Below are 25,175 nucleotides of genomic sequence, written 5' to 3' on the forward strand. Positions count from 1 at the left end.
TTGTCGATGTCCCCCTGTAAAGAGTAATTTGGCTATAGAATCCAGGGTGTGACCTGCCTGCTTGTATGCTAGCTGTTGGTGTCAGGGCTGTGAGCCACAACAGCATAGCATTTAAGATACCCAGAGTTCCAAGGCAGGTGTTGCCTGGTTTACTGGTTTGGATGAACCCCAAAGCGTCACAAATACTACTTTTCCATATTGCTTTCCTAGATACTGATTCACAAATCATATCTGTTTTTAGAATATGGGGCTTTCAGAGCATAGCTAAATATCCCTTTCCCATAGTGTTTTTATGCAAATGAAATAATCAGTTCCTTCTTCGCTCTGTGGTCACTGCAAGAATCCCTTTATAAAGTACCCTTATTTGTTAGGAAGGAAATCTCAAGACAGAAAGGGAAAAAAAAAAAGATCTCTCCCCTTAATCATAAGATAGCATCAAACATAATGTTTTGTGGCTTGCTAAGGTACACGCAAACTATGCTTTGTTAGAGCAGTGTTTCTCAAACTGGGGTCGCCGCTTGTGTAGGGAAAGCCCCTGGCGGGCCGGGCCGGTTTGTTTACCTGCCCCATCCACAGGTCTGGCTGATCGCAGCTCCCACTGGCTGCGGTTCGCTGCTGCAGGCCAATGGGAGCTGCGGGAAGCGGCGGCCAGTAAATCCCTCGGGCAGGTAAACAAACCGGCCCGGCCCGCCAGGGGCTTTCCCTACACAAGCGGCGACCCCAGTTTGAGAAACACTGAGTTAGAGTAGTAGTCTCTGGATGTGCACAGATTGCCTTGGGATGTGTCTAAGGCCTGGTCTACACTAACCCCCCAATTCGAACTAAGGTACGCAACTTCAGCTACGTGAATAACGTAGCTGAAGTCGACGTACCTTAGTTCGAACTTACCGCGGTCCAGACGCGGCAGGCAGGCTCCCCCGTCGACTCCGCGTACTCCTCGCACCGAGCAGGATTACCAGAGTCGACGGCGAGCACTTCTGGGTTCGATTTATCGCGTCCAGACAAGACGCGATAAATCGAACCCAGAAGTTCGATTGCCTGCCGCCGAACCAGCGCGTAAGTATAGACAAGCCCTAAGTGGCTTTGACACTGTTGGGATAACTCTGACCACTACATGTGCATCTGAGGGTAGAAAGATGCAGTCTACTATGTGATGGTCATGGATGACTGCGTATGCTACTAGAATTTAGCATTACTGTCTGCATTTTAATTCTTTTAAATCTGATATTCTTTTCAGATGTATCAGACTGGGATTCTACTAGCATTTCACTTAAAAATTTACCGGGTACTAAAAGCCACAAGGTTTTGACATTTGGGAATCCTTCATCTTTACTATCAACGTTAACAGCAAAGGATGATGCACCAGCCACGGCTTCTGGAGTTATTCCTCCAAGATTAGAAGAAATGTCAAAAGCTCAAACTGTGACTGCACCAGAAAATACCCATTTATACTCTCTCCAAAAACAACTCCTGCCAGTAATACTAAAAAGCAAAGGTATTTGTTTGTTGATATAATCTGTTATAATTTTTTCCCCAGTTGTTCTTAGTTACAGTTACTGTGGAAGAACTTATTTGAAAACTGGAATTTGGGGAGTGGAAGATCTTTGTGATCCTTCTATCTTGTCCTTCTCCACTCTCTCTATACCTTAATTTGGCATGAGGAGGTGTGCCTGCATCCAATTTTCAGACGTCACGAAGTCCCATTTCAAGTCAATGGAACTTAGGGCTTGTCTTCAATACAGATGCTGGTTGATCTAAGCTATGCAATTTGAGTTACGTTAATAGCGTAACTCAAGTCGACTTAACTCAAGTCTACTTACCGCGGGGTCCACACTACGCTGTGTCGATGGGAGCTGTTCTCCCACTGACATTGTTTCCGCCCCTCGTTGAGGTGGAGTACAGAAATCGATGGGAGACACTCTCATCAATTTAATGCAGTGGTGGGCAACCTGCAGCCTATCAAGGTAATCTGATTGCGGGCTGCGAGACATTTTGCTGACGTTGACCGTCCGCAGGCACAGCCCCCCCCCAGCTTCCAGTGGCTGCGGTTCGCCATTCCCAGCCAATGGGAGATGTGGGAAATGGAGGCTAGTACATCTCTGTGGCCCTCCGCTTCCTACAATTCTTATTGGCCAGGAACGGCGAACTGTGGCCACTGTGAGCTGCGGGGGGCCGGGCCTGTGGATGGTCAATGTCAGCAAAATGTCTTGTGGCCCACAATCAGATTATCCTGATGGGCCGCTTGCGGCCCATGGGCTGCAGGTTGATCACCACTGATTTAGCATGTCTTCACTAGACCCACTAAATCAATGCCGCTGCATTGATTGCAGCAGCGCTGATTTAGCTGCGTAGTGAAGACAAGCCCTGAGACTCCTAACTCTCATAGGTACTTTTGAAAATGTTTCTCTTAATCATTATACACTTTTTATATTGTTTTCCCCATATATATGTCTTATTTTTGCACAGTTATTCTTGCAATTGTTTTGGTAACCTGTTGCACACACTGGTTGCCTTTGCATTGTTGATGTGTTTTAAAAATTGTCTTTGACTCTGAGTCTCTCAGTTTATATTTGAGTCACATTATTCTAAAGTTTTGACACCAACTCAAAAATATAGCTGAAGAAAAGGTGAACTATGGTGCAAGTCATTCATAAATAAGAGGCTTTGGACATGAACCTTTCTTCTGGGATGGTGATGATGAGGATAACATTCTGGGTTGGGAGTGGCGAGGGAGAAAACTCTGACACAAAGATGCATCAGCACTGATTCACCTCAGGAAAGAAGCCCAGCTGCTTCAAGCAGTGCCCGGGAGATGAGCATGGTGTAGTTGCATATTAGGTCTACTTGGCGATGTTGTTCAGAATTGTGAAGCTTCATGGAAAGGACATAATGACCCTTGCTTTGAAATTGCTGTTATTAAGCTGTAAATGATTAATGCTTCAAAGAGCATGGAAAAAACTAAGACCTTCAAAGTCAGAATACTGCAATAAAAATAACCTTACTGTTCCAACAACAGGATCTCATTTCTCACTGGTAAGCAGTTGGTTTTCCAGTAACTTAATTACACAAAATGTAGAAATACAGAAAAATGTTGAAAAGAAACATACAAGACAATGAACATCAAAAGATGGTAATAGTGTTCCTAGTTATCTTCTAACTGAAGATAACATTTAACTTGTATTTTTCTATTTTAGGACTATACTCTGTCACATTTCCACTTAAAATTAATAATAATAGCGAAGTCCCTACTAGATTTTGCAGTATGTCTGGTACTTTACCCTTTTCAGGATAAAACCTCTGACTGGGGTAGAGTTCTTTTAAAAAAAAAAAAAAAAAAAAAAAATTGGTTGATTTGTTTTTGTTGGGTTCTTTTCACATAGAAGGGGGAGTCAGAGTTGTGGGTGCCATTATGATGGAAAAGTCTTTTTGAAGAGGAGGGTTTGCAGTGTTTCCTAAAAACAGTAAGGCATTGGATTCACCAAGGGCTTGTTTACATGGGAAGTTAGGGAACAGCAAGGTAGGGTATGGATTTACAACACACTAGCTACTCTATACTAATTCTCCGTGTGGCCTCTTATTGTGTACTGAAAATAACTTTGTGCACTTGAGCTTAGTCCACTTTAAAGTGTTCTAAGCTAAACTGCCTGAAGGCACTCTTAGACCTCATCTGCATTATGAGGTAGGGCTGTGATTCCCAGCAAGTCTACACATACCTGCGCTAGCACATCGAGCTACACTAGTATAAATAGTGTAGTTGTGGTAGCATGGGCAGTGGCAGCACAGCTTAGCAACGCCGACCATATACCCACTGGCTTCAGATGAAAGATTGTTCCGTAGCTGGATTCCCTGAACTGAGAATGTTCTGTCCCCAATACTTGCATGCTTAGGCCTGGGTTTTGTGATCTGCAGTGTCCCAGAGGAGTACAGCTGTCTCAGCAGTTGATTGAAATTTGGTCTTTAACATAACTGGGTTTTGATCCATTAATCACTATGAGGATTGGGACAAAAGCCATAAACTGTCATTAGAGGCTGACTGAGAGGACTTGGACATGGGCCTGATGTATTTACAGCAACCTAATAGAGAAGGTGCAACTTTATTTCCTGATGTGGAATGGGGGGAGGGATAGCTCAGTGGTTTGAGCATTGGCCTGCTAAACCCCGGGTTGTGAGTTCAATCCTTGAGGGGGCCACTTAGGGATCTGGGGCAAAATCAGTACTTGGTCCTGCTAGCAAAGGCAGGGGGCTGGACTTGATGACCTTTCGGGGTCCCTTCCAGTTCTATGAGATAGGTATATCTCCATATATTATTAATAAATGGGGTTATTCTTTGAGACACTTGAGAGAATTCTGTAAGCTTGATAAGATACCAGCCTAGAATACTTCTAAAGGATTTCTCCTTCAAGCAATTTTCTTACTAGTATCTTTCCAGTGGATGCTGAGATTTGGTATTGGTTCAGTCCTAGCAGCCCTTCAGGCTCAGCAAATGTGCTTCACCAGTTATCTTGGAAAGATTTATGCCATTCACAAAGCAAGGCTTCAGCCTGTTGTTGCACCAGATTGGTTACTCCAGGGGGAATTCTGCACCAAAAAATTAAAAATTCTGCACACAGTATTTGAAAATTCTGCATATTTTATTTGTCAGAATAAATCATGACAGTTTAAATTATTTTGGTAATTTATTTCAAAATATCTGTCAGCAAATATGTCTGTAACAAAACAGACAAAAAAAAGATTCTGGTAATTTTTTTTTTTTTTTTTGACAAATAGATTCCTTATTAGGCATATTAATACAGAACTTTGTGTAATTCATTTAAATTACAATACAGAACTGCATTTCCTGCACCTGTCAGAAGAGTGCAAAGGCTTGGGAGAGTCAGGGATAACGGAGGAGCTGAGGGAGAGGGAAGGAGCCTAGGAGTAAACCTGGAGGATGTTGGGTGTAGGTGTGGTTTTTGACACCATCTCTGTAGGCACTGTCATTACTAAAACAATCATGTCTAAATACCTGTGTAATATTGTATTGTATTACTGCTGTGACTGGGCAGGCCTGCAGTCACATCATGAATATGGCCCTCATTGAGGCAGAATAGCTCTGATTGCCAACCTAAGATGTGTTGTAATAGCAGATATGTTCAAAGCGGTCTCATGGTCATCTCTGCAAAGCACAGTTGATTAGATCACTGGTTCTCAACCAGGGGTATGTGTACCCCTGGGGGTACTTAGAGGTCTTTCAGGGGGGACATCAACTCATCTAGATATTTGCCTAGTTTTACAACAGGCTACATCAAAAGCACTAGCGAAGTCCATACAAACTAAAATTTCATACAGACAACAATGACTTGTTTATACTGCTCTATATACTATATACTGAAATGTAAGTACAATAGTTATATTCCAATTGATTTATTTTATAACTGTATGGTAAAAATGAGAACATAAGCAATTTTTCAATAAGTGTGCTGTGACACTTTTATATTTTGTCTGATTTTGTAAGCAAGTAGTTTTTTTAAGTGAGGTGTAACTTGGGGGTATGCAAGGCAAATTAGACTCCTACAAGGGGTACAGTAGTCTGGAAAGGTTGAGGACGACTGGTTTAGATTCTGTTTAAGGAGAGGAATCAGAGTACATCTTTCAGTCTTCAGAACCTGTTTTTGAAAAGGGTTCCAAAACATTTCTATAGAGATCTTTTCATTTCAGTTGTCTCTTATTTGAATTGGCCAATTTTTTGAAGTTCTTAGGAACATTGGAATTACCATATGAGATGTGGCCAGTACCAAATGCTTGGGAGACTCCCAAAATGGATAATTATTCTGTAAACAGAGTGGATTAATTTTAATCAAAGTAATTTAAATATTTGATTTTAATCTTGTTTTGCATTTGTACTTTTTAGTTCTTTTTCTAAAGAGCGATTGATTCTCATTAGTTGGTAACCATTAAAACATGTTGATTTGCAACTAAATTAGAGTCTTTTAGTTACATTTGGTACCTCTTTTTGCTTACCTGACAGATACACTGTATCTATACACATTTAAGCAATTACATTGCTTAACATTTATTAGATGCTTAATTTTTCCCTTTTTTTATTATGGTAGGAAATGATGATTGATGTGTTTCTTATTTACTAGATTAATATTTTTACTCGCAATTTGTTTCAATCTCTATTTGGATGGGAATTAGAATTCAATTAAAAATGCACAAACAATATTTAAATAATTACCTTCAGTGTGCTGGATACATATAAAAAAAAAAAAAAGAATCAAAACATTTTGCATTTAAAACATCAAACCAAGGAGTATTGTCTGTACTTTGTGAATGGAACTGATTGTTTCTGGCCACCATATGCTTCAAGATTTTAGTACTAGTAGAGCTCATCCTCTCTCACCTAATTTTTATTCATACATTGGAAGAAAACAAGCTTTCCTGGTTTTTCAACTCCCAATAGTTACTTAACTTTAAATGACCTAGTCATTGAACTGAACTATTTGAATAAACTAAAATGAAGAAAATATTCTCTCTGCCCCTGCTATCAGAGACACGTGTTTAGCACTTCAACAAACTCTTGTTCCATGTGCTTGACGAGTTCCAAAGGTTAGCTTTCTTTAAAACTTCAGAGCAAAAATGTACTGTTTAATATTTTTTATTTAATTGAATTATTTTAATAGATTATAGTAAATTTAGGCCTTGACGTAGGTTGTCATAATTTCAAATTTATTTTTAAATAGGTTTATTTTTAAAAAGAAAAATGTATTTAGCTTAAACAATTTTATTTAAATAAAAACTACTTTTTTAATTTAAAAACTAATTTTTTAATTTAAAATATTTTTTTTAAAATCTACTCTGTCTATAACATGTCTACAGGGGCAACTTCTTATTTACTCCAGACATCTTAGGTGTGGTGAACATTTGTGAGAGTGAAATTTTTAAAACTAGTATGGTAAATTCCTCTCCACTGCCCTCCCTCTACTCCCGTATTTTCATATGAATTTTTATTTTAAATAGCATTCATTTTATTAATACATGCACACATGTATTAAAGGATCATTAAAGTTGCAAAGTTAGATAATGCCAGAACTAAGGTTGTCCTGGTAACACTAATTCAGACTCCTTGTGCATATGCATTATGATACATTCTGGAATTATGTGATGACATCCTATTTTTTTCTACAGGACACCAGCCTCATTTAGTGCACACAGTAGTCCGTGTTCACTTACTGAGCAGCTATTCAATATTTTGTTTTCTCTTCACTGTTCATTGTTTGGCCCTAGCCATTATTTATTGTGCACTATTCAAATCCTGCTCTGAAGACAGAATTATTAATTGCCTCATAGGTTTTTCTATGGCTCTCATCACTATAATTATTTGTGAAGCACTCATACTAATTGATCTTCATGATAATCCTGTGAGGTGAGGTGGTAGTAGTGTCCCTATTTTACAGACGGGGAACTGAGGCACAGAGAAATTAAGGTCAAAAGTATGCACTAACTTTTGGATCCACAATTTGAAATTCCTAGGACCTGATTTTTCAGATTCTTTCAGTTGCAGCTGTGAGGGCACAGCACTTCTGCAAATCAGGCTACAAGGTCTCAAGTCGGGGATCCAGAATATGAGGAACACACACTTCATGCCACCTGTGAAAAGTTTGATTTAAATGACTTATAGACTCATAGACTTTAAGGTCAGAAGGGACCATTATGGTCATCTAGTCTGACCTCCTGCATGATGCAGGCCACAAAAGCTGACCCACCCACTTTCCCTTAACTCAGCTGTTGAAGTCTCCAGATCGTGATTTAAAGACTTCAAGTCGCAGAGAATCCTCCAGCTTGCGACCCCTGCCACATGCTGCGGAGGAAGGCGAAAAACCTCCAGGGCCTCTGCCAATCTACCCTGGAGGAAAATTCCTTCCCGACCCCAAATATGGCGATCAGTAGAACCCCGAGCATACAGGCAAGATTCTCCAGCCGGACCCTCATTTTACCAGCGATGGCACGCTATTGCCTAATTGACTAAAACCACTTGACTAGCATCACAGAGGAAGTCTGTAGCAGAGGCATGGAGAGAATTCAGTTCTTCAGAGCAGCACTCAGGTATCTTAGCCATGAGACTAATCTCTTTCTGCAATCCGCTGCCTTATTCATAGGTTTTGAAGGATTAGATTTTTGTCAATAAATTTCAATTTCACCATGCATACGCAAACCAATGAAAATATTTCCATCGATGATAATCAAATTGTACAAAGAGGTAAACTAAGAAAAATGCTGTTTGAAAACTTCTTAGAGTTTGATTTAAAGATATTTGCTTTGTATATTTTGACATACGATGTTGACAATTTATTTTTTAATGATTATAAAGCTTTAACTTTTTGAATCTCAATGTCTGTCATTAAATAAGTGTTTGACTCTCTCCCACCCACCATAATTTCACCCAATTCTGGAAAATTTAAATCGATAAAAATTGGAAAAGATGCTTTAAAACCCATAATTTTTTTTGCAGCTGTGAAAATTTAAATCAATAATTGGAAAAAAAAATGCTTAAAGATAAATTTTGATGTTATCCACTGAAATTATAAAAAATAATTAAATTCTGGTAAGCCTACTCCCAATTTCTGCAACAAATGAGGCAGGGGTCCTGTAAACAGCCTCCTTTACTACACAGCCTTGATTACTCCCCAAAGCAGGTCCATCCTGTGCACTGAATGAGGCAGGCATCCTGTGGAAAAATGTGATCATGTAATTAGACTGTGTCATAATACAGATATGCAACAAGGCGGAAGTAAAGTGGCATGAGCAATATGACTGAGAAATTATATGTCTAATTATCTATTTCCAAGAGAGATAGGAGTGATAAGTGTTTGGCATCTATTATTATAATGATCTATAATAGATTTCTTTCATATATATAAAAAGGAAATTAATTAGAAGAAAAGGTTCAAAACTAAACCAGCTCTTTTGGGTCAGTGTCTGCTTCAAAATTGCATAAGTTTATGAGAAACGTGAATTTTCCATTGATGTTTTAAAACTTCCTTGTTGTTTAATGTGTATATATACTAGCTGTAAGAATTGACCTTTTGCAAAGTAATATAGGCAGAAGTAAATGCTACAGGTTAATGCCTTTAAATTACAATTACAAGCATTTTTATTCAATATTAATTTAGATGAACTATTCGAACCTTCCTTTAATATGCCATCACCAGATGAAGAACGAGAAGATGCAGGTGAAAACTGCAAGAAGCAGGTATGTAAAGCAAATTTGTTTTAATTAGATAAGGCTATCTTGAAAACTGTTTCACACTAATGTTATACCAAATAAAATTGACATTAACCAGTTCACATGCTGAATTGCTGGATGATAAATGTCACAAAGCCCTTGCTAAGTACTTTTTAAAAACTGTAAATAAGCTTTAGAACCCATGAATTAAATCAGCCCTGTAAACTAAAATCATTTTATAGGTGGCGCTGGTAGTGCCACCTTTTATTAAGGGTGCCCAGCACTTCCCAATAAAAGAAACTGTTCTCAATTGCTTATAACTTTGCCATACTTTAACCATTGGGGCTGAGATTTTCTTTGCTAGTTGTCTACATCAGGCTGATTTCTTTTGTTTATTTGGAAAATTTCAGCCAAATAGATTCTGCCATTTTTCAGAGTGAAGCTAGGGAGAAAAACCTTGATTGGCCCATGTTAAAAAAGTCTGGGAACGTTTTCTTTGAAAAGCTCTGTGCTTTGGAGAAAGAACGTAAATTTTCAGGAAAAGTGAGGGGAAGAGGAGGTGTAGAGGAGATCTTTTTGCTGTCCCCATAAAAATCTTTGCAAATTTGACCAAGTTACAGGCTTATGAAAACTAGCAGTTCACACATTCACAGTAGAAAATTTAGATTTTTTGTAGCTGAATTCCCCAAATATTCTGTCTACTGAGCGTGTTCTAGCTTGGGGCTGAGCAGGACTCTACAAATGCAGTGCTGGACTACTGCAGTCTGTTCTGGGACTAGGCACCTGAACTGAGAGCAGGGAGACCGTGTGTCCTGTACTTTCAATCACACATCCACCCGTGCCCCCATTTCCTCCCTCCGCCGTAGGCCCAGGTAGTGTGGTGGAGGAAGCTGCCTGATTTGAATACAGAGGAGACAAGAACTGAGCCTGAGGACGGTGGGGTAGTAGATTGGTACAAGAAGCCTGGAGAGATGAGAGACTGAGACTTGGGGCTGGGAGGGTCGAAAACTGGGAATGGGAGAGAGGGACTAGGAGCTAGTAGGTGGCAGGGAAACAGATAAGATGAGGAGCCAAGGGGAAACTGGGACTGAGAACCTATGGGTTGGGAGGAGTGACGTGATGAGGGAGAGGAGACAGATCTGACAAGGAGTCAGATTGTGGGGAGAGAACTGGGACTGGCTGGTCAAAGAGACTGGTGCAAGGACCTGCTATGTGTCTGTCATATTGAACTAGGAGTCTTGGAAGGAAAATTGGGCTTTGGAGCCAGAAGGGACGGGGGAGGATAGAGGTGACTGGAGGCCAGGTTGCTGGAGATAGATTGGATGAGGAGCCGAGAGAGGAATTGGGATCAGTGGGGAAGGAGACTGGGGAAAAGGAGCTGGGCCTTGGGGGGTGAGACTAGAACTGGCTGGGCAAGAAGACTGAGATAAGAAGCCTGAGGAGTAGGGACTGGAACTGGAACAAGGAGCAGGGAAAAGATGGACTGAGACAGACCATTTGGAGAAGATGTGGCAGAAAAGGCCTCACTTGGGGGAGTGGACTGTGTGCACACTCCCCATGGAGGCTGGAATGGAACTCAAGATTCCTGAGTGGCACCGTTCCTCAGCTGTCAGCAAATATTTATGAAACCTGCTGGCAACGTGTCTTATCCCTTTTTTGTGTTTCTCCTCATTGAAGCTGACAAGCTACAACTGCTATCAATTACTCCATTAGCTCAAGTGGCAGAGGTCTATAGATCTAAAAGTTTCAACCCTACTAATGACCCATGGCCTAATATGATGCCACATGGGAGGGTTTTTTTTTTAGTTTGCTTATTTAAAAACCAAGGAAATGACACACACACAAAATGAGATTAAAGGAACATTATTACAGTTGCAAAGTCAAGCACTCAGAATTTCGGAAATGCAAGAATTAAGGGTGCCTATGTAGCCTAGTCTGACCCCCATGTGTGTATGCATTATGACATAGCCTTTAAATGTTGTTTCTTTCTCCTTTGCATATTTAGATTTGTTTTCGAAGCCTGGTTTTTGATTGGCTGAAGCAAAGATTCATTAAACAAAGCATAATACAAACCTGTAAATTTTTATTTGTTACAACAATAACCTTATTAAAATGTAAATTACAAAATTGTAATTTTGGGACAAACCAATGAGAGTTCATGCAAAACATATATGGTGAATGGAAGAAGAAAAAATAAAGGAATCAAGGGCCAAGTTCTTTCTGCTTTACTATGTGTATAACCCTATTGGCTTCAGTAGGAGAGCTCTCTTCTTCAGCCTGCCTGTTTAAATTGCACAAGATTTTACTTAGGAGACAAGATCTTACTTTCCTTTTCAACAACTTTTTGTTAAAGGGAAATGGGTATTCAATATAAACTATTTTAAATAACCCTGTAACTGGAAGAAAACACCTGTTCGATAATGGTGCAGTAATTATTACTGTATTCATTAAACTAGGTGATGGTAGCCAAAACATTAATTATTGGTATAGTAGAAATGAAGCCAATGAAACAGAATATTGCACAAAAGTTAATGCCCCCTGCATTTTGCATGACATGGAAATCTTGTGTCAATGTTTAAGCCCATTGGGCGTATTGTCATTAATTTGAATAATTTTGTAGTTTTTAAAACTTGAAAATCAAAGGTATAGTGAATTACAAATGTGGAGGATACATGCATATCATTGGAGCAGAACCAACCTCCACCACATGTGGTGTTTTCAGCAAATAACTAGAAATAGATCTGAGTCCCTTCTTTGTTAGAAGCTGTGGGAGGGGACTTCTTGAGAAGAAATCTCCACAAGGATTCCCTCACAGAGATTATCCCAACCATCACAGTGGGAGCTGGAGTTTGCCTCATCACCACAGAAAATTTGCTCCCTCCCTCCCCCAAACCAGGAGGATTTCAGGGGATCTGTGAGAGACCAGGCCATCCATGCAGCTGCATGGCCCCTGTGAGAGTGCCGCATCTTTGGATCTGTATTACTATGACCTCCTCTTGGGTAGGGCAGATCCTGGAATTTAGGGTGAGAGGAGATAGTTAGCACAATCTGCGTACAAACTTTTCCAGGTGACTTCTGTATTGAAATTTTCTCTAATTTCAAATATTTGAAAGGAGACATTGGGCCAGGATGGCTCCCCTAAAGGAATAACATGAACTCTAGCCTGTCTCTTCTTCCCCTGATTTGTTTTCCTCCATCTCCCATAGTGCAGTCTCTGGACCATTGAGAGAGGGGTCTAGATAGAAGGCCCTTCTTCACAGAGAGAAGGTGATCTGTATATGGGTGAACTCTTTCTCCACATGGATTTCAGAGGCACAGTCCATTCCAGTGTCTTTCTTTAATTTATATATTTGAAATTACAGAAAGTAGACGGGTTGAAAATTTAAAATGAATTAAGAAACCACATTGCTCAGATAAATCCAATCCAGCCAAAATAAAGACTCTATAAAATAAAAAATAAAGACTCCTTTTATATAAACAACACTCAGTAAACCTTTTGAATGTTTAGGGATTTTTTACAAGATTTGGTTACAGACCAGTTATTTTCAAGATGTCTTTGGCTCAGATTTGTGATATTTGGACAAGCTGGCAACATAAGCTTACTAGACTAATTGTAACTGCTGTTCTTTTACTAATTTTTCTTTCTCCATACCTGCCTTCTTAAGGATAAATACATATTAGACACAACCAGCTTGACAGAAAAAACAGCATCTGATTATCAGACTGACAAAACAGAAATTTCATTTCCACATCCAAAAATGAAAACTGAGCCACTAAAACAAAATGAGGACTCACATGGTGATGATGTGCAATTAAATCCAAAACTTTGGGAAGAAAGATATGAGAAAATGTGGGTTGAAAATGAGAAAAGGGAAGTGAAAACAAATTTTAAAAGCATTACAGCAGAGCTAAAGCAAATATTTGGTGAAATTACCGGTAATGAATTTCAGAAAACTACGCCCATGGAAGGGACATTACAAGATGGCTTCAGTGAAGAATTGGAGAGCATTCATGAAGCGCCACATAATTTGACAAAACCCACCAGTAGAATAGAAGAAAGAAGTGAATGTATGGACCTATGCTCTGTGCTTGAACAAAAGGACTCCAGCAATGAAAACGTAATTTCCTATGCTTTAAATTCCAGTTCTCATGAGCATCCCAATCAGTATAGCATCAGGCTATGTGAAAATGATAACAAACCGTGTACTGAACATATATGGAATGCAAATGAAGAGGGTTTTACTAACAATGCGGAAAGTACAAAAGTAGCTATAAATAAAGAGAGGGAAGACCAAATAGCTGCTATGGAAACAGAAGAAAATGTGGATGGAAATATTTCAAATTTAGAGAATAGTCCTGGCTATTCACTAAAACATAGTTTGAAAGAAAGCATTTTGGACAAAAGAGCTAATATTCCAGATGTTGTAAGACCTGTTTCTACAGATGATAAAAGCACATTTCTTGCTGTAGCAAAAATCAAACGTGGAAAAGACTCACACTATTTTAATGATAATATTCCCAAAGACTGCTTTGTTGGCAATCCTAAAACTAGTAATACTGAAATTGAAAGTAATTTGGGAAACTCTCGACAATCTCATGATGAAACTTTGAAAAGATCGTTGGATGAAGAACTGGAACAAGATATGGAAAGATTTAAAAATGAGGTAGGAATGCTGCAGATAGTATTCCTGGCTTTGGAGAAAGAGAAAGTACAACTACAAAAAGAGGTAGAGGTTCACCTGCTGCTGCTTCATTTTCATTGGTCTTTGCTCCACATCAACCATCCTGTTCACTTCAGCTATTCATCATTTCAGAAAGGTTTCTTATGCAAATTGGCTTTTTGTGCAATGCAAATATATTTCATATCTCTAGAGAGAGGCAGGTGGAGAGAATCTTCCTTTCCTCCATTATGTGGTTTAGAAGATTTAAGAAACCTAAAATTTAGTTATTCTTAATAGTAGTCTACAATTCAAACATAAAGGACCACATTCAGTTCTAGTGTAAGTAGGTGCCATTCCATTGACTTCAAAGGAAATGCACACATTTACATCGGTTCTCACTTTGAACCAAAGAATGAAAATAGCTTCTGAACAGGGTATTGACTAATCTTTGCATCTGCTCTGTTCTGTGCATGTGTATCTTTCATTACCCTTTGCTGAAACTCTTCAGTTTGCAGTGAAACCATTCTCTGATTAGGTGTTTTTCATTCAAAAAGAATTGTCTGCACATTTCTGTTAATCATATCTATTATGTCTACATAACAAACACTATTCATTCCTTCAAACTTCCTGTCATTAATACAGTTATGCTCTTCATTGCTTCATGTTTTGAGATGTAAATTGTATTTCAGTTTTAAAGGGTATGTTTTTATTAAACTTTTTAGTAGTGAGTGAATTCACCTTTCCCCCCCCCCCCCCCAAGAGTGAAAGTATTCCCACTCACTTGCTACCCTGAGTAGTGGAATATTATGTAAGTGTAGTTCTTTTAAAATTAAAAACACTTTTTAGTTCCTTTATGTGAATCCTAGGAATACAATTTAGTGTACCTTCTGGTAAGAATACCTCTTTATTAATTCAAGAAAACGATGACAAAAATGTTGAGTGTCAAACTTTCTTATCCTAGGTAGAAGAGGAAAAGAGAAAGCAAAAATGTGGGGAAATGTTGGCAATGGAGAAAAGAGAAGATGCTTATAAATCATATATGCAAACGTTGGCTGGAAATGGTATTAATCAGCAAATGAAACAGAAACTTACTATAAAAGGGAACCAGTATTCTACAGTAGAAAGTGGAGAAACCACAGAAGAAGAAAAACACATAAAGAACAGTATTTCCTCCAAGGAAAGAGCGAAGTTAATTCAAATACCTTTGAAGGGGTAAGATAGTAAAAATAAATAATAATCTTCATTTATTTGCATGTAAACCTAATTGTCTTAAGTATTTTTTATTCTGTAACTTAATGAAATAGTCTTCCACCTGTGAAAACTTGGGGTACACATTGTGCTTGCTTACAAGTGACACTAAATTTACCTTCCTTCCTAAAAATAGTTAAGTACATAATTTGTGCACTGCCCATTGACCAAATGAACACATTGACCAAGATTTTAAAAAAAAGGTTGCCAAAAGTTAGGCGCCTAAAATAGACTTAGAACCCTAAATTAGCTGCTTTTTAAAAAATGTTGAACCACCTAAAAATTCTCATTGACTTCAGTATCAATATTCAGGCCAAATACATTTTCAAAGCCAAAATTAGACGAGCAAAAATATGATGGGATTGTGGAAACTGGTTGCGGACTTAGCTATAGAGAGACAGTGGCTCACAGTTTAATTTTTTCTTTTTCTGGTTGGGTGCAAGTTGTCTCTTTTATAATCAGTAAATTTATAGATTTCATTGTCATTCTATTCATGTGTGTTTCGCAGGAACAAGGGGAGAGATGATACTTTTAACGAGTTACCCAGAGTTGGAATAGCGTGCAGATGGACAAAGCTTGGCTTGCCATCACACATGACCAGTTCCTTTTAATTTTGCTGCTTAGTGGCAGCAGGGTTTTCTTAACTGCAACCTAACCTTTTAGTCACTTTTTTCTTTTACTGCTGAACTCAGTTGAGAGTGTAGGCAAACACTAGTCCTCATCACCTTTCTTCTTTTCTCCCCCTTTAACGCACAGTGATACTTTTGCCCTGAGCAAGAGGTAGCAAGTTGTTGGTTTGCCTGTAGAGCAGACCAGAAGGAACACTGACTCAGTTGTTGCACAATCCCTGGAGCAGACAGGGAGGTACAGTGAGTCACAGTCTACTTTTTGGGTTCCCCCTTGCTTTAATAAGTACCCTGTACCAAGTTTGTGCTAGCACAGCGTATTTCTGCTGGTTGCACCAGGATAGCTATGTTAGCTGGTTCATTGTGGGTGAAGTCAGTGCTCTGCCTGCTCTCTATTCTGTATCTCCTACTGTCTTTCATTTATGTGGGGGTGCAAAGGATGAGCATTGTGGATGCTGTGTTTTCTTCTCTCTACTGCTACCTATGATCCTGGTAGGTGGTGCAGGGGAATAAGGGGGCATTTATGCCTCTCTATGCACTTGTGCATCCATGAAAGTCAGGCCACAGTGACAACTAACAGGGGTCAGAGTCTGTCCACCTTATATCCCATCTATCAAAAAATTTGGCCACCTCTGGAGTAAGGGTTTAGGCAAGGCAGGATGTAGAATGACAATATAAAGTATTTTTGTTATATTACATATAATTAATAAGAGAATTAAAAATAACCACATGGTGGATTGATTAAAAGAGTAATTTATAGAAACTAAACACTGCTTATATTTGAATACAAAAGTGTATTCTAGTAATCTAAAAAATATTTACAACATGAATTTCTTTTCTATAAATAGATGGAAATTTACAGTTTTCAGATATCTATTTCAACTTAACTTTAGCTAAAGAAATGGATTAGTAAGAGTCACATTTATGTCTGTATAAAGAATTCCATCGCTATTCCTTGCCTGTACAGAAATCTCAGAAAATTGTTACCAAGCTGATCAAATTGCAGATAAGTAGTTTTTGGAATTGCCCAAACAGTAAATAAGAGCACTTTGTGGGGTTTGAGCCTGCAAGTAGCCGAGTCTTCCAGCAAACTATGCCTAATTTAAAGCATGTGAGTAGTCCCATTGGGACTACTCAAGAACTGCTTAAAGCACTTAACTTAAAGCACTCAGGGCCAGAGTGCTCAGCACCTGGAAGGATTAAACCCGTTATGTCTAGAAGAGAGTTCAAGGGTGTTGTTATAAACGCACTATAAAACATTGAAACACAGGAAAATGTATGAAATTTGAACATTCATTTTTGTCAAGAGGGAAGTATTTTAACCATTCCCTTCAGACACTGTTATAATACAGTGGTTCTCTCTGTTTCACTTTGACTAGAAAGGGCTAGACTTACTTATTGGTGGAACCTGAGCTGCTTGTCAGCAGTAGAAATTTCACCAGTGGAGTAGGTAGACATAGTGGTGCAAAACACCTACAATCTCTGTTCTGTAGGAGATCTAGAGCCATCAAGAACAGTCGTCATAGTGGATTTGGCTGGTCAAGGAGAAGGTGGAGGTAAATCAGCTGGGAGATGTACTGATTCAGTGAATCTTTCAGGTTTTTAAAGCAGCTCTTCCATGATGAAGAGCTGCAGTAATTCCACCTGCCCCTCAAGGTGAATCCCCATTCCAGAGCATCTGTTTCCATGGGCACAGAAGAGTGACATTTGCTCCTGCTGGGCTGAATCTGACCCAGGAATTCTAATGCATGTGGCAACATGTTATGTGTGGAGGAAAATTTGTGCTTATACTGTTGGTGTGTCCTTCGCTATTTGGTGGAATCAGCTTCAGTACTTTATCGTAGAAGACATTTTTCTTTTAAGTGTTTCAATGTTCCTGGGTATTGTCTTCTATATTATTTTTTAATTTGTCTCTTCTACAAAGTATTTTATTTGAAGATACTTAAGTACTGGATTTTTTTCTTTATTCGTGTTGAAAGTAGTAATTCTGCCTTGAATGTGAAGGATGTAAAGAAAAATGAAAACAAAAAGCGGATTTCAAAACAGAGAGGTAATCAGCAGATGAATTCTACCAATGGAAATCAATTCCAAGTACTGGATGATAGCACTTTGAGTGAAACATCTCCGGATGAAGGAAGGTACAGAATATAACAATGCTATATTTCTCATTTAAGACTATTAGAAATATAACTTATTTAAGGTAGAAATTAGCTTGAGAACTGACACTAAAAATAAGTCCTACGTTAGAACTTCGGAGTTACGAACACCTCGGGAATGGAGGTGTTCATAACTCTGAAATGTTCATTGTGACAGTGTACCCCATAAGGCTTTATGGGGAGGGGGTGCTTATAAATGTATGTATGACATAACTGGAATATGTTTTGTGCTGCCTGTGCCAGGTAACATATCTCCGTAAAGGTTATGGTCTACTATATCTATTCATCCTATTTGTACATATATATATATATCATTTTCTACTTGAGGTTAAGAATATGGGCTGTATGCTTGCTTGGTTTCTAAGTAAGCTTTGGGAGGCATTTGGTCAGCTTCTTTAGGAAGGAATTTGCCAGGTTAAGTGCCTGATCAGGAAACACTTGGAGAACAATGCATCTTGGAATGCTCCAATCCACATAAGAAGTCTTCCTGGAGACATGCAAGATACCATGTGGACAATGGCGTTGGCCTGTAAAAACTGAGTCATGCAGGGGCATGTGACTTGCCCAGGTGACTCCAAAACTCCATCTTTAACCTGGTGCTTTTCCAGTGAGGGGGGGTGGAAACCCAGAGGGACAAAGGGTTCCCGCCTTATGCAAAAGATATATAAAGGGGTGGAAGAGAACAAAGGGGGAGAGAAGCCATCATGAAGAATCCCCTAGTTACCACCTGAGCTGCAACAAGAGCTGTACCAGGGGAAAGAATTGTGCCCAGGCCTGGAAGGTGTCCAGTCTGAGAAAAATTTACTGAAGCATCTCTGAGGGTGAGATTATCTGTATTTAGTTTGATTAGGCATAGATTTGCGCATTTTATTTTATTTTGCTTGTGACTTACTTTGTTCTGTCTGTTACTACTTTGAACCACTTAAATCCTACTGTCTGTATTTAATAAAATCACTTTATATTTAGTAATTTACTCAGAGTATGTATTAATACCTGGGGGAGCAAACAACTGTGCATATCTCTCTATCAGTGTTATAGAGGGCGAACAATTTATGAGTTTACTCTGCATAAGCTTTATGCAGGGTAAAACGGATTTATTTGGGTTTAGACCCCATTGGGAGTTGGGCATCTGAGTGCTAAAGACAAGCACAGCTCTGTGAGCTGTTTTCGGGTAAACTTGCAGCTTTGGGACAAGTGATTCAGACCCTGGGTCTGTGTTGGAGCCAGACTGGAGTGTCTCGCTCAGCAAGACAGGGTGCTGGAGTCCTGAGCTGGCAGGGAAAACAGAAGCAGGGGTAGTCTTGGCACATCAGGTGGCAGCTCCCAAGGGGGTTTCTGTGATCCAACCCGTCACATTCATAACTCAACAAAACATTATGGTGGTTCTTCCAAAAGTTTATAACTGAACATTGACTGAATCCAGCTTTGAAACTTTACTATGCAGTAGAAAAATGCTGTTTTTAACCATCTTAATTTAAATGAAACAAGCACAGAAACAGTTTCCTTACCTTGTCAAATCTTTTTCTAAACTTTCCCTTTATTTTATTTTTGTAGTTTACATTTAACACAGTACTGTACAGTATTTGCTTTTTTCCCCTTTGCTACCTGATTGCATACTTCCAGTTCCAAAAGAGGTGTGTGGTTGACCGGTCAGTTCATAACGCTGATTTTCGCAACTCTGAGGTTCTATTGTATTTGTTTTAGAGAAACAAGTTGGGTGAGGTAATATCTTTTATTGGACCAACTTCTGTTGGTGAGAGAGAGAGATTTTTTTCCCCTCAGGTTTTGGAAAGGTACTCACTGTCACAGCTAAGTACAAGGACAGATAGTGCAGCGTAAGTAGTTAGCACATACTATAAGGCAGTGGTTCTTGAAATCAATACAAACTAAAATTTCATACAGGCAATGACTTGTTTATACAGCTCTATATACTATACACTGAAATTAAAGTACAATACTTATATTTCAATCTATTTATTTTATAATTGTATAGTAAAAATGAGAAAGTAAACAATTTTTCAGTAATAGTGTGCTTAGTGTACCTCATCCAGTGCACTAAATGCCCCAACAACTATGTGGGTGAAGCCAGACAATCACTATGCTCTCAAATGAACTCTCACAGGGAAATGATAAACGACAAAAACATTATATCACCTGTGGGTGAATGCTTTTAACAAAGAGGTTAGCTAGAGAGTGATTGATCAGTCCTCATCCTCACAGGAAACCTGCACAACATTTTTGAAAGATGAGCCTGGGAGCTTAAATTCATAACTTTGCTAGACGCTAAAAATTAATAAAGACACTGGATTCATGACTTACTACAACAATCTTTAACCCACTATCCCCCCTTTTTGTCCTATGACTATAGGGGTGTTAACAGGCCACTTAATCTTGAATGGTCCCTTAGCACATATTCTAACTCCTTATGCTAAATTATCTATTCAACCTTGTATTTAGCTGTAACACTCTGAGTATCTTTCCCAGATCTGAGGAAGGGTTCTGTAGCTCAAAAGCTTCTCTCTCACCAACAGAAGTTGGTCCAATAAAAGATATTGCTTCACCCACCTTGTTTCTCTAATATCCTGGGACTGACACGGCTACAACACTGCATACTACTGTTTGTTTGTTCAAGTTTGTTGTTCAAGTATACAGACATTCAGAATAATTTAGTATTCGTGAGCTATCTAAAAAGTAAAGTCAATCTGTTTATTCATGTCTGAATATCAGTGACATCATAGCAGAATTTTTGGTAGCCTTCACGATCCATCGCTAACTTGAGCACTCAGCAGCTGACCTTCCAGTGGTCTGACATGCCCCATCCATCCATCTTGCTGGTTGTCCACTAGTACCATGACCATACACCATTCCTTCCATAATAATTTTCTCAAAAAGTGTGCAGTATGCCAGGAAATAAAGAGGCAAATGAATTGAGAACTCGCTCTTTCTTATCTATAAAAACCTTTCTCCCCTCCAGGTTCTTTTGCTTCCTTTTATTCAGAAGTGTGTAGCCCTCATTTTAGTACTATTCTGTTCCCCTTTTCCTCTTCTTTTAATGCTTAGGGCTTGTCTTCACTATGGGGGTAAGTCGACCTAAGTTACGCTACTCCAGCTACATGAATAACATAGCTGGAGTCAACATAGCTTAGGTCGACTTACTGCAGTGTCTTCATTGTGCTGCATCGATGGGAGATGCCCTCCTGTCAACTTACCTTACTCTTCTTGGGGAACTGGAGTACCGGGGTGGACCGGAGAGCGCTCTGCCGTCGATTTAGCGGATCTTCACCCGCTAAATTGATCCCCACTGCAAGGATGGGTGGTACACCCCAGAGAATGGTGGGTGGACCGGGTACATCCCAACTCCAGCACATACATAGAAGGGTTGAAGCAACAATTTAATTGGTGGGTGAGGGGATACACATGGAATTGTCGCTGCAGATGGAATCTATGGGCAGTAGCGTCGATCTCCCCATAGTAAAGACCAGCCCTTAGTCTTTTTCTTTTAGGGAAAAAAGGAGTATTGGAGGAAAGGCAGAATAAAAAAGGAAAGAAGACTTTGCTTCTGAACCCACCTAGCCTTCCTTTTTGACACCTTCATGGGGGATTGGAGCATGGTTAGGGTACTACTTTTCCCCATTTAAAGAACTCCACATGGTGTTTGTGGATGTGGACATTAGCCTTTTTTGATAGCTGCAGTAAGATGAATTGATAATGAAGACTACCATTGTTAGAAAGGTATGCACTTGTATCTTTTAGCTCAGGTGTTTCTCATCCTTTTAGAGAGCAGGGACCAGCTTGCTACCTTCCTAAACTGTGTCAGGGAGATCTCAGGGACCACCGCTGGTTCATGGACCAGTCATTGAGAAATACTGTCTAGCTTACAAGAAGCCTGGCTATTACTCACCATTAGGAGGTTCAGTGCCATTCTGATATAGGGGTTGTCACTTTATCTGCTTGGATGACTGCCAGATAACAACCTTGTTGTCTCCTCATTTCCTTCATATAACAATGAGTTGAACTTCTCTGCATCCCAGTGCTCTCCCATTGGGCCTGGTTCCTTCAAGTGTCGCTGTTAAGTAAACTTTGGGTTCTTATCTCAACATTCACTAAATATCCTCCATTGTAGGCTGTACACAGTGCCCTCCCCATCCATCCATCCCTTGCCAGGGTGGAGCATGAACCTCCCAACGGGAGCACCCTCAGCCTGGCCCTGGCAGCCAGGCTCGCTCAGCCATTTTGCCAGCTGGGGGCTCCCCTGCCAAACACAGGGTTCCCCTGCCCAATTCCCCCCAAACTTGGGGTCCCCCACACACACCAACTCCCCCCACACAATGTGGCTGCCACATCCCTTCCAAAACCCTCTTAACTCTTCATATGCCTTTGGTCAGACACTCCCCATAACAGCAACCGCCACTTAGTAGCAGCATAGGGAAAGGGAAATAAAGACAATCCAGGGAATTACAGACAAATCAGCTTAACTTCAGTACCCAGAAAGATAATGGAGCAAATAATTAACCAATCCATTTGCAAACACCTAGAAGATAATAAGGTGATAAGTAACAGTCAGCATGGATTTGAAATCATGTCAGACCAACCTAAGAGCTTTGACAGGGTAACAAGTGTTGTGGCTAGGGCGAAGCAGTAGATGTGGTATATCTTGACTTTAGTAAGGCTTTTGATACTGTCTCACATAACTTTCTCATAAACAAACTAGGGGACTACAACCTAAATGGAGTTACTGTAAGGGGGGTGCATAACTGGTTGGAAAACCATTCCCAGAGAGTAGTTATCAGTGGTTTACAGTCCAGCTGGAAAGGCATATCAAATGGAGGTCCCACAGGGAGCAGTTCTGGGTCTGGTTCTGTTCAATATATTCATCAATGATTTAAATAATGGCATAGAGAGTACACTTATAAAGTTTGCGGACAATACCAAGCTAGGAGGAGTTGCAAGTGCTTTGGAGGATAGGATTAAAATTCGAAAGGATCTGGACAACTGGAGAAATGGCCTGAAGTAAATAGGGAAGGAACAATCTGTTGCACACAAATAAAATGGGAAATGACTGCCTAGGAAAGTGTACTGCAGAGGGGGATCTGGGGATCAGAGTGGATCACAAGCTAAATACGAATCAGCAGTATAATACTGCTGCAAAAAAAAAGCAATTATCATTCTGGGATTTATTAGCAGGAATGTTGTAAGCAAGACATGAGAAGTAATTCTTCCGCTCTACTCTGCATTGATTAGGAGTATTGTGTCCAGTTCTGGGTGCCACATTTCAGGAAAGATACGGACAAATTGGAGAAAGTCCAGAGAAGAGCAACAAAAATGATTAAAGGTCTAGAAAACATGACCTATGAGGGCAGGTTGAAAAAATTGGGTTTGTGTAGTCTGGAGAAGAGAAGACTGAGAGGGGATATAACAGTTTCAAATACATAAAAGGTTATTACAAGCCAGAGGGAGAAAAAATTGTTCTCCTTAACCTCTGAGGATAGGATAAGAAGCAATGGGCTTAAATTGCAGCAAGGGAGGTTTAGGTTGGACATTAGGAAAAAATTCCTAATTGTCAGGGTATTTAATCACTGAATTAAATTGCCCTGGGAGGTTGTAGAATCTCCATTATTAGAGATTTTTAAGAGCAGGTTAGATCAACACCTTTTTTAATACTTAGCCCTGCCATGAGTTCAGGGGACTGGACTAGATGACCTCTCAAGGTACCTGGGTACTGATATGTTGCTACTAATGAGTGTCTACTGTAGTACCAACAGAGCTTAGAATTCGTTTTGCGAGGGACTTCGCAAAACAAATTCTAATGTCTCTACCCAAAGAGTTTGTAATCTAAAATAATAGTTCTCAGTGTTTTTCATAGTGTGGAATACATTTTAATACAGAAAATCCTCAGGGACCGTCTGCTGTCCTATTTACAAATGTTTAGAGCATCTCTTCCTTTGTACAGATGCCTACCACACTGTGGTAATTGCAACAAATAAATGGGCATACTGTGTGAGACCAATGATCCATCTTAGCCCAGTATCCTGTCTTCCAACAGTGGCCAGTGCCAGATGTGTCGGGGGGAATGAGCAGAACAGGGCAATTATTGAGTGATCCCACCCCTGTCATAAAGTCCCAGCTTCTGACAATCAGAAGTATAGGGACTCCCAGAGTATGGGGTTGCGTCCCTGACCATCTTGGCTAATAGTCATTAATAGATATATCTTCCATTAACTTATCTAATTCTTTTTTGAACCTATTTATACTTTTGGCCTTCACAATATCCCCTGTCAATGAGTTCCCCAGTTTGACTGTGTTGTGTGAGGAAATACTTGCTTTTATTTGTTTTAAACTTGCTTTCTATTAATTTATTGGGTGACTCCTGGTTTGTGTGTTATGTGAAGGGGTAAATACACTTTCACTTTCTCCACACCATTCATGATTTGATGTACCTCTATAATATCCCCCTCTCAGTCATCTTTTTTTCCAAGCTGAACAGTCCCAGTCGTCTTAATCTCTCCTCATACGGAAGCTGTTCCATCTCCCTAATCATTTTTGTTACCCGTTCCTCTACTTTTCGCATTTCTAATATATCTCTTTTGAGATGGGGCGACCAGAATCACAAACAGTGTTCAAGGTGTAGGTGTGCCATGGATATATATTGTGGCTTTGTGATATTTTCTGTCTTATCTATCCCTTTCCTAATGATTTCTAATATTGTTAGCTTTTTTAAACTGCCGCTGCACTTTGAGCAGATGTTTTCAGAGAACTAGCCAATATGACTCCAAGATCTCATTCTTGAGTGGTAGCAACTAATTTAGACCCCATCATTTTGTATGCATACTTGGGATTAGGTTTCCCACGTGCATTATTTTGCATTTATCAACATTGAATTTTGTGATGAGTAGAATCACAGAACCCCCTTTGGGAGCTGCCAACTGATGTGCCAAGACTACTTCTGCCCCTGCGTTTTTAGCTGTCTATATATTTTTAGAAATAAGGAAGAGCTAGCAGCATGTAACAGACCACCAGCACGTACTTTAGACTAGCAGACATCCATGGACCACAGATAGAGAGCCTCTAATCTAAAATATAGAAATAACAAAATCAGCGAGAGAAAGAACAGGATGAGGAAGGGAAGAACAGTTATATCAATAAGATCACATGGTGACTCAGTTCAAGTACATTTCTGAGTAATTAAAAATTAATTTTATCACTGCTTAAAAAAAGTCATGTCAGAAACTTTAATTTTTAGTCTTTTTAGAAAATCAAACCATTTTTTTGTGTAATACTC

General features: G+C 39.5%; 1 protein-coding gene across 1 annotated transcript in view; it reads left to right on the forward strand.

Moving 5' to 3' along the window:
• Positions 1–25,175, forward strand: part of ANKRD26 (ankyrin repeat domain containing 26) — a 173,887-nt gene that overhangs the window by 72,882 nt on the left and 75,830 nt on the right. Inside the window, exons 18-22 of the mRNA XM_065405700.1 lie at positions 1,238–1,495; positions 9,153–9,232; positions 12,871–13,932; positions 14,828–15,078; positions 17,720–17,878. Of these exons, the coding sequence (XP_065261772.1) occupies positions 1,238–1,495; positions 9,153–9,232; positions 12,871–13,932; positions 14,828–15,078; positions 17,720–17,878 (1,810 nt within the window). The remainder of the gene's footprint in view (positions 1–1,237; positions 1,496–9,152; positions 9,233–12,870; positions 13,933–14,827; positions 15,079–17,719; positions 17,879–25,175) is intronic.

This window comes from Emys orbicularis, chromosome 1 (genome assembly GCF_028017835.1).
Source record: "Emys orbicularis isolate rEmyOrb1 chromosome 1, rEmyOrb1.hap1, whole genome shotgun sequence".
Taxonomy (NCBI): Eukaryota; Metazoa; Chordata; order Testudines; family Emydidae; genus Emys; species Emys orbicularis.